We start from the raw sequence: 10,614 nt of genomic DNA, 5'->3' as shown, positions 1-10,614 counted from the left end.
ACACACACACACACACACACACACACACACACACACACACACACACAGAACACAACATGGCCACATATCAAGGGCATAACTTTGAAATGGAGATGTGTGGGGACCCTCCAACTTTTCAAAATCCAGTTTTTGTTCGATAGGCCAAGAACTTGCCGGACATGTGAAGAACCTCCGACGTATCTAACCATTCAGATATACAGGCATAGCAAACCACACCTTACTGGTGCTACCTTTAAGTCCAACTAGGATTTCACACCAACACTGTGCCGACCATTGCTTCTGAAATATCATCTCAACCTCAGATTTTAAAAAAAGCACGTTCCTGGCACGATCACGGTTGGCTCGACAAAGCGTCACCGTATTCTACAAACAAAACAAAGCCCAGCCATCCGGCCACTGAATGGCCACCTCCTCATACCGGCAGCAGCCTCCGCTGTCCAGAGGCACAGCAGCAGGACGTCAAGACTTCTGAACCTCAGGCCGTCCTCCTTCAGCTCCTTTCCTGGAACCGACATCAACGATGTTTTCAATGAGCCTGACAAACACTCTGATCCGGCTACGCTTTGCTACAGGAGAGGGAGTGCTCTGCTGCTGAAACCACGAGTTTAACATCTTCCACTTCTCCCAGGAGGTTTGTACACACAAAGTACAACATACACAGAGCCAGAGTACACACAGATATATATATGCATATATAACGACGCATGCAAACACACCTGCATGCTGAGCCACATCAACACCTCTGATATTCCTGGAAGAGCGTCCTGTATGTTTCAAACAGCTGAACACTTAACCTGTTCAGGTGTTTTTTGAATTCTCGTTCCGTTTCCCTGTTTCTCACTCACACACACGTTTTGTTTTGTAATTTCGCTCTCTTGCCAGAGCATCTCGTGTTACAGTAAGTGCACTGCCATCGGCTGCCTAGCGAGGAAGTCATCGCACATCTGACAGACTCCGACACCGGGTGTCAGCAGACGGTGGTTCCCACTTGCAGGTGTTGAGCTTTCCATATGTTATTTTGTTAAGTGGAGAGATTGCTTAATTATTCTTATTCACACATAACAGACAGAACTCTTCATGTGCACAGGGAGAACAAGAGTATTCTGACTGTGATGATTCTCCACATGCTTGTTCTCTACTAAAGGAAGTATTTTGCCAACAGTAAAAAAAAAAGGCAAAGATAACTTTCACCAATTGAGAAGCAATTTTTCAAATTTCACTGAAAGATTACTCATATTACCGTCGACAACACTGACCTGCTCCGCCACGCTGAAGTCTGCCTCCTGTGTCTCGGTCTTAACGTTGGACAGCTGGGGTCCGTCTCCGGGCTCCATCTTGATGGCTTTGTCCAGGATGCCGTTATCGTCCCTGTCCAGCAGATAGCGCAGCAGCGCATTGTCCTTCTTCTTGGGGCTCCCCGGCTCCTGTTTTGGGCAGAGCTCACCCAGGGCGGCCGCGTTGTCCCCCGAAGCCGACTCGGGACCGACGGGGTCTTTTCCGGTGGCCTCCGCCGTTAGCTTGGCCAGCTCCACGGGCGAGGTGCTGTTCTGCAGCAACCTGTGGAGGATTTTGTGTTTCTCCTTTAGCGAGGTGGAGTGGTTGTTGTGCCCAGCACCACCAACACCCCCGACCCCGCCCAGCTGGTCCTTGCAGTTCGGGTCGTCCCCCAGTGGGGGTGATGAGCAAGGATCAGAGGACTCTGATTTGGTGGTGAGGAGCTGGAGGAGCTTTGTGTGCCCCTTTGTGTTCAGAGGGCGATTTGGGGCGTCGTCCAGCTCCCCTAAGCTTCCATTACCTTCGAAGCTATCGCCATCTTTCTCCTGTTCTCCGTCCTGGTTTGGGGACAGCAAGTCTTGCTGCTCCCCAAAAGTTCCCAGCAAGTCGGCCTCTAAGCTGGGACTGTTCTCTTTGTCAGGTGACTCTGGTTGCTGCCCCTCGATGAGTCCCTGGGAAACCCCGTGGCCCTGGCTGAGAGCCTGCAATGCACTAAGGGAGTTGAACCCTTGGCCATTTCCTGTGCTGCCGCATAAGGATGCTGGCGAGTGGACTCCGGCTGCAGGGGAGAAAGAACCAGGAGGATGTTGCAGGTGAGGGCTACTACAGCTGCTGCTGCTGCTGCTGCTAGCCGCCATGCTGGGGCTCTGGCGATGGCGAGGAGACAACATGGCGCCTGACGTGACGCTGGGGCTTCCCTGGGCCAAAGGGCTGCCCAGCTTGAGCGCCTGAGGGGTGGACGCCCGACCCGATACGGCTACAAAACCACGTCCGGGGGTGCTGGAGGGCGTGCTGGAGGGCGTGGGGGAGTGGTGCGTGTTGCTGGTGACGCTGGCATCAGGGGAAGGGGAGGCACCACTCACACTGGTTGGGGTCATTGGCTTAGTCATGCTCTGACCGCCCGGCATGTCTGCAGTCATGCCACTCATGTTCTCCCTGTAAGGAAAAGAAAACGGATACAAGAATCAGACCTGCTGGAGGAGGATGCTGGTTGTACACAGGCGGCAACCTCCTGTTCTGACATTGAAGCTAATGTTTAAGTGTATTAAACCTGCATTCTCTCTAGTGTCCACCAGGGGGCGACTCCTCTGGTTGTATAGAAGTCTATGAGAAAATGACTCTACTTCTCTCTTGATTTATTACCTCAGTAAACATTGTAAACATGAGTTTATGGTCTCAATCTCTAGTTTCAAGTCTTCTTCAATACAGCATGATGTTCATTTAGTACATTATGGTCCATTTAGAGTCAAAACAGACCATAAAGCAGGGTGTGCATTAGGGCGGAGCTACCCTGTGATTGACAGGTCTCTGCCACCAACAGAGCCGTATACAGCGTCTCTACGTCATTCCACCACATTCCAAATATGGTAACTTCCGTTGACTGGTTGCAAAAAGCCAAGATGGTGACGACCAAAACGCCGAACTCAAGGTTTCAAAACGTCAGACCTCAAACCAATGGGTGACGTCACGATGACTACGTCCACTACACGCCTATGGTCGTGCAATAGAGGCGTGGAAACTTATCGATTCTAAGATAGAATAATTCTACATCAATGTAGTGACAGAACATAATCGGGAGTTTTTTTATAGTAAATATAGATGAATATAATTTTGGATTCGATAATAAAAAAAGTGCACCATGATAAGGTTGCGTAACTCAGAGTAGAACAGAGAGCAGCTCAGAAACAGTGTACACAACTGAGAAAACAAAGTTGTGAAGAAGCCTAAAGCTGTAGCAGAAAGAGAGCTTCAAACAAGGACCGGCTTCAGCCCCATGCCAAGCACACAAAGCTCTCATTGTGCCGAGTGCTGGAGCGATAATTTTCAATGTGAAACTTGTGGAAGTAGAAAAGGCCAAGTGCTCGCCATTGATGCCCCAAAGCTCCGGGTAACAGCCCTGGCATTGTTTCCTGAACACTGTCCAATTCCTGACTCTGAATGGTCACACTAAAGGCTGGGTGGGTGATGGTCGAGTCGTAGTCGCTCTCAGTGGTGGGAGGGAGGTACTGTACACTGGGCTGGCTGGTAGTGCTTGTGTCAGTTTTGTTCAATACGTATGGCGACGGAATAAGAGGCTCTTTGTTCTTGAACCTCTTTGTCCGAATCAAGAGAAAACCGCGAACACTGAGAGAGAACATGAGAACACGCATGTATGTAGATGTAGATGTAGATACTAAGGAACAGATCTTATCTGAAAAATGAATGACACTGATACATGCCAGCCCCTAAAGACTAAATACTATGTTTTAGAATGACGGACATTGCAGTAGAGGTGCAGAGGTAGAGAAGGAGGCTGGTACCTCTGCAGGATGTGCAGGGACATGTAGAGCTGTGGTTCGTTGGTGGCTGGACATCGGACCAGCTTGCTCTTGGTGTGAGCTGAGACGATGGTGCCGTCAGCCAGGGAGAATCTGTACAGAGGGCTGAGAGCATGGCCGATCCTCAACACTGCAAAGAGACGGACAGAAAATTACGTTTCGGCATCATAAGATATGACAGATTTTGCGTTGATAGTTTTAATAATTTGGAGAAACAGACAGTAGCAGCAAAGGGGCAAATCAATGCACTACTGTGGATGAGGGCAGCAGACAAATGTATTTTAGACACCTAAAAAAATCGATCAGTTTGGGACAACATGGGAGTGTACGCTTTAGAATGTTTTCATCGATTCCCCTTGCCATCAGACGGCCCTTTCAGGCGGGTAACTAAAGGCGTTATCTGTGCTCCCTTCAAATTCACAAGACTCCTTTGACAAAAACAGTAATTTTAACACGCAGAACACGGACGTTGCTGGTCCACTGCTGCCTCGAGGGTTTTTTTTGTTTGTGTTAAGTTCGGATTCACCAAAGTCACCCAATAACACTAACCAATCGAGGCAGCGGTAGAGCAGAAACTCCCATGTTCTGAGAGGTGAAATGTCTGTTTTTGTTGATGGAGTCTTGTGTCTTTGAAGAGAGCATAGATACCTGTCTGACAGCAAGGTAAGGTGGTGACAATATTCTAAATATAGTGTACAATTAAACGGTTATACTCCTGTCTGTTTCTCCATGCCGACCTCCATCTACTGTAGTAATACAATGACTATGAGTACCTCAGACAACCCCTCATCATCAAGTCTGAACTATCCCTTTAATACACGGAGCACTTCCAGCATGAATTTTAGGTAGATTATGCTTTTCCTATGATTCATTCCTCATTTAAATTCTAAAGCACTGAACACTCAACAAGTCAGAAAATCAAGAATTCTAAGGTAATTTTGTGTGTCTTTGTAGTTGCTTTGGTCTCTTTATGTTACGTCTTAAAAAGAATTAAAATAATTCAGCTACCAAAAGAAAATATTACGGATGAGGTTTTGGTATCTAAATGATTGTGTTTAAGTCCGTTACAGGCTGCAGGGTGAGCTCTGAATCGTCTTACTCACCGTCTTGCTGGTGTTTCTTAGCGAAGGACATCTCCCCGTCATTCTGCAGGTGAAACCTCTGGATGCAACGCCGAACCAGGTCCTCCCAGCCCGGCTTCATGGACGCACGGAGCAGACTGGTGTCCAGCGACGTGATCTTACCTGGACAGGTAGAAGACCCGACGTTAACAGATTACTGTTATGTTTTAGATGTTTAGGTAGCTTTAGTAGTGTATTGGACCAGAGTTTTCAGCCCCAGTTGAGATACATATCGAGTGGGACGTGGACAACATTATACATCGGCCCAACACTATGCTAATTGATCAGACGGCGTATTGACAGTAGAACCTCCTGGTCCAGGCCTACCTTGAAGGTCCTGTCGCGTGGTGAAGCTCTCGTAGGTGGGCATCACAGGTCTCTCTTTGACGGGGACTCTTCTTGCCACACAGATGAGACATGACTGGAAATCTGCATGTTTGGAAAAAGCATGGTTTAAAAATAATCCTTCACTTAAACTTACATTTACACCTGAATGCAATGGGACACAACATGTATTGAAGAGTAGGGTGGACGAGACCATGGATGGATTAGGAGACAACGGGCCCCTGGACACAGACATGCAAAAGGCCCCACCCCCTCTCCTACATAAGGCAAAGACTCACAGACTTTATAGTTGTTTAGATTTTTTTTGGTTGTGATTTTGTGTGTCTTTGACATTATTACGCATCTCTCTGTGGTGGTTTTGTGTGTCTCTGTGGTTGCTTTGTGTCTCTTTGTATTCCTTTTTTGTCTCTTTGAGGTTGTTTTTACATCTTAGCAGTTGTTGTGGTCTCTTTGTGGTCTTTATGTGCCTTTTTGTAGTCAGTTTCAGTTTTTGTGGTCATTTTGCATCTCTTCCTGGTTGTTGAGTTACTGTTTTTGTCGGTGAGGGCCAGGGGGGCCCCTGATACTTTGTGCTCCTGGGCCTGTGCCAGTAAGGCCCGTTCAATAATCCATCAATGGGTGGGAGTTTAAGCCTTAAAGGTTACCCACTCTGTGTGTGTCTTTAAGTGTGTTTGTTGTTACCACTTCCCACTGAACTATAAATCACAACCTACACCATAATGATGTAAGACGGGACTCCTGTTAAGCCCTATGCAACAAACTTAAATACAGCTTTAACCTAACTTACTACCGGAACTTTATTCTCCCAGCTATCCCTCAACATTATTGAGGCATTGAAATGAAAGTCAGCATGAAGACTTACTCCAGCCTCAACATCGATATCAAGAACTCTCGATCCCAATCAAACTCAAGCCTAAACCTCAATCTCAACCTGCGCCCTCAATCTGTCCACCAGACATCCTCCTCCCGTCGGTGGGGAGAGATTAGCACAATATCTGGTTGTCAGACATCTAAAATTAGAGTGCCAGACGGCTTCTTTCCCCCCCGAGTGTGTATGTGTGTGATGACATGAGATGGGAAGCTGACAAAGTGCCACGCGCTAATTAGTCCCTCCCGGTGGATGGGAGGAAAAGTCGAGAGGAGTGGCGATGAAAGGAGGACAGGACACCAGAGACCGCGGGAAGTGGGGAGCGAGAAAGTGACGGGAAAATGACAGGAAGTCAAGACGGAGAGGGAAAGATGGAGAAAGAAGAAATACATGTATGAGTGGAAGACTTGGGCTGTGTTTGAAACCGCATACTAACATAGTGCATACTGCATACTAAATGTATGATTAAGTATGATTACCAGCAGACTGTCGACATCACGACTATATATATATATATATATATATATATAAGCTTTTCCTCTGAACTGTGCCTTAACCTCACTCGCCATCATTTGTAATTATTTCATCCGACAGTGACTTATTTTAAACATGTGCTTTGGACAGTCTGAGGAAACGCAATGCATTGTGGGGATGGTTCAGTACGTCCAGTAAGCTCACATCACATACTTTGAAGTTCTTGCTAATGCAGTATACCTACATACTACAAACCTACATACTCAAATGTACACTATAATTAGTATGATTAGTATGCAATTTCAAACACAGCCAGAGAAACACAAAGGGCGACGTGGAAATAACAAAAGAGGGACCGAATAAAGAGAGACAGAACGAGAGTGAGCCAAAGAGAAGCAACAAAAGAAATGGAGGGGGAGAAAATGGAAAAAATAAAAAGTTTGAAACCAAATGAAAGACCAAGAGAGAGATGTAGCCACGGACAAAAAGGTAATAACAAAATAAAAGAAAGCAAGAAATCATAAGAGAAAGAGAAACAAAACATTATGTCACTATATTTATGACAATAAATGAACCTTGAACCTTGAAATAACAATCAACAAACATGGAGTAAAACAGTAAAGGTAAGAGAGACAAAGAGACGATACCTTCCCCCTCCTCCTTGATGGACTTGGGTTCGGAGACGGCGAAACACTGCATGGTCTCGTACTTCTGCTGCGACGCGTCCTGCTGCTCAGACGCCGGCCGGGCTTCACCGTCGGTGTGAGGGTTCACCAACATGCGGCAGGTGAACGTGTGGCTGTTCCTGTTGGACGAATCACCGCTGCGATGATTGACTGGAGGATGAAAATAAATAAAGAGGAGGTAGTCAACATAGGTACGTTTAATATATAAAAAAAGCTGAACTTTCTGCGGCTCTTACCCAGGCTCTTGGGCAGGAGGTTCTTGACGAACTCGGCGTGGTCGCCAACGTGCAGCACGCTGTAGACGCTGGTGTTCATCAGCTCCTCCTGCTGGCAGCGCAAGTACTGGCTGACGTTCTCCGAGACGAACACGATGTTGCCCTCCATGTTGACCACGAAAAAGAAGCCGTCGAGGGCCTGAGGGGCGAGGAAGAGGAGACGGGGGGGGGGCAAAGGAGATAAAGGGAGGGAATGAGGAGAAAGGAGAGATGGTTGGACGGACAGAAGAGGTGGAAAATAGAAAGAAGAGTTGGAGGAAGTGAGAGGAAAGAGTGATGGAGGAAGAAGACATGGTAGAGGGAGAAGCAGATGTAGAAGAAAAATGTCAAATAGAGAAAGGCAGATGAGGTAAGAGGGATAAAGAGGAGATTAAGTGTTAATTAAAGTCCATCTGAACTCTTAACCCAAAGCTAATTAGACTCCATTAATAGAAATGAATGTGAAAGTAGAACTACCTGCTATAAATACATTTAGTTTTACCATTTATTGTGATCGCATATGAGCAATATGCATCAAATGTGTACTTCAACTTGTCTGCTTATTTCAAAATAAATCTAGAATTAAAAATGTAATTTAAAGATAAAAAAAAAGACCAAGCAGTAACTTGCAGTGTGCTATTATAATTCAAAGTATAAGGTACGGCACTGTGTGTGTGTATTGTTCTGTCACTGTGACTGTGATTTGTCCTGCCACATGCACAAGCCTCCTGCTGTACGTCTGCCTGCCTATCACCCTGACGCCTCTATAGAATAGAATAGAATAGAATGGGTTCTGTCCAGGATGATATCTATCTCCAAGCAGACACCTCGGCCAACGTTGCGGCGGGTGAAAGCTATATATAGACAGTCTGTGTTTGTGTGTGTGTGTGTTTGTGCGCGTGTGGTCAAGCTCCTCCCATCCTTTGCTAATCTGGCTTTTCAGGAAGGTATTTATACCTCATTGGGTCGCATGTTATACGTCACCAAACACACACACACACACTGGAGTAGGCTCGATGATGGCATCGCCCCTAGCCCGAGGAACTCTTATCTCTCTGCGTCACTGTAAAGTGCAGCGCCATTTAAAGTCAGAAAGACGCTCCACCAGCTCGAAATCTGTCAGACGACAACACGCGGTCGTGGTGTAGCGCTGCGTCTTTGACACATCAGGTTATTTAACTCAAACCTGTCACTTCTTTACCTCTGTTGTGTCAAGTTGTGACTGCTGCTAAGTAGGTCAGTTACAGTTTCAATAATGGTGTCACTGTTTTGTGTCTGGTTTGGCTGAACCTACCTCCAGCATCATGGGCCCGAGGGCGTCTTTATCGATGACGCCTGGTCCTGTGGAGGAGACGTCGGCCTTCTGCACCTCCTCAGTATCAGCCACTGGAGCTTTATCTGAAAAAGACAAGAATGAGAAGCGTGAAAAGAAGAGAATTTCTCTGTATGAAGAGAACAAACTAAAGTAAAAGAACACACGTGAAAGTCGCTTTCAGTTTGGAAGTTGATGATGTGGTGAAATGGTGTCAAAAGTTAAAGTTACAATCTCCAAAATATCTTTCTCCTTCTCTATGACGATGAGCGGTAATTGCAGGTGTCTTTTTTGGGAGTCAGTGTTTGGTTTGTCCACTCTAGGCTACTGTAGAAATACAGCTGTGCAACATGGTGGACTCAGGCGGTAACCTCTGATTCTGCCGATGCGGAAGTCTTTAAAACTTGCATTCTCTCTAGTGTCCACCAGGGGGCGACTGCTCTGGTTGTATAGAAGTCTATGAGAAAATGACTCTACTTCTCTCTTGATTTATTACCTCAGTAAACATTGTAAACATGAGTTTATGGTCTCAATCTCTAGTTTCAAGTCTTCTTCAATACAGCATTTAGAGTCAAACAGACCATAGAGCAGGGGATGCTTTAGGGCGGGGCTTACTGTGATTGACAGGTCTCTACCAGAGATGTTTACCACGCAGTGTTTTGGTTTTCTCTTTAACTCTACTTCTCAGAGGGTATTTTCTTTTCCCATAACAAACTGACAGTGTTCTTTTTGTGATGCTCTGTCACGGACGACATTAATTGGAAAGTCCACCAATGTGATGATGCTCTGTCGAAGCCAGAGGTTTGAGTGCCAGGTATGTCACGGAGAGCAGGTATCACCACACTAATGAGCAGCGCATTACGCACTTTTACAGTCATGTAAGAGGCCGGTCTCCACTCTCCTCCCTGGCTTGCACCACTGGACTGTTAAGCCTCCCCTGGCCCCATTAGGCCACATAGCTGACATTCCTGTTGTGGGACTAAAGCTGTACAGAGTTATCAAACCCTGTCACTGCGGTGCCTGGAGCGGCCCTCATGTAGGTTAGAGGGTATTCAAGTTGCAGTATGCAGTTTTTTTTGTGTTTTTAAAATCAATAAATATGATATTTTAGAGTCCAAACAAACAAAGGCAAACATGTTACACATGCAACATCATTGTGGACCCTTGATTTGGCAAATATGTTCACAGCTGCAACGACTTCATAACAAGTTAAATGGAGAAAAAAAAAGAACAGTCAACAGAGTTTCAATTTAACCCTTATTTGGTTCCTGCTGTAGAACATAAGACATGAACGAACATCATGCTGTAGTGAAGAAGACTTGAAACAAGAGATTGAGACCATAAACTCATGTTTACAATGTTTACTGAGGTAATAAATCAAGAGAGAAGTAGAGTCATTTTCTCATAGACTTCTATACAACCAGAGGAGTCGCCCCCTGGTGGACACTAGAGAGAATGCAGCTTTCAACACTTTTTAACTCTTCAGAACCGGAGATTACCACCTTTTCATGCAAGTTTTCCAGCCACACGCACACACACACACACACACACACACATACATACACACATACACACAGCATTTATTATTGGAAACTACTATTTCTTTCCAACGGTCTGATCATAGCAACAACAGCAGAGTTGAAAAAAATGGAGGCGCACGCACTTTCCATCTATACTATGACCCTGCAGTTAAACTTGGGAGCCACACACACACACACACACACACACACACACACACACAC

At 45.9% G+C, this 10,614-nt stretch overlaps 1 protein-coding gene across 2 annotated transcripts in view; it reads right to left on the bottom strand.

Moving 5' to 3' along the window:
- The window catches only part of LOC116396199 (nuclear receptor coactivator 2-like), a 37,736-nt gene that overhangs the window by 24,531 nt on the left and 2,591 nt on the right, over positions 1 to 10,614 (bottom strand). For both annotated transcript variants that reach the window (XM_031870645.1, XM_031870646.1), the window contains exons 3-9: positions 8,855 to 8,958; positions 7,543 to 7,720; positions 7,268 to 7,456; positions 5,261 to 5,362; positions 4,916 to 5,056; positions 3,795 to 3,942; positions 1,257 to 2,430 (exon numbers count right to left, since the gene is read on the bottom strand). In XM_031870645.1, coding sequence (XP_031726505.1) covers positions 1,257 to 2,430; positions 3,795 to 3,942; positions 4,916 to 5,056; positions 5,261 to 5,362; positions 7,268 to 7,456; positions 7,543 to 7,720; positions 8,855 to 8,958 — 2,036 coding nt within the window. The remainder of the gene's footprint in view (positions 1 to 1,256; positions 2,431 to 3,794; positions 3,943 to 4,915; positions 5,057 to 5,260; positions 5,363 to 7,267; positions 7,457 to 7,542; positions 7,721 to 8,854; positions 8,959 to 10,614) is intronic.

The sequence above is a fragment of the Anarrhichthys ocellatus genome, unplaced genomic scaffold, assembly GCF_004355925.1.
Source record: "Anarrhichthys ocellatus isolate YVR2014 unplaced genomic scaffold, GSC_Weel_1.0 scaffold54, whole genome shotgun sequence".
Lineage (NCBI taxonomy): Eukaryota > Metazoa > Chordata > Actinopteri > Perciformes > Anarhichadidae > Anarrhichthys > Anarrhichthys ocellatus.
Note: the sequence above shows the minus strand (reverse complement) of the source record. Positions and strands in the feature narration are given on the sequence as shown.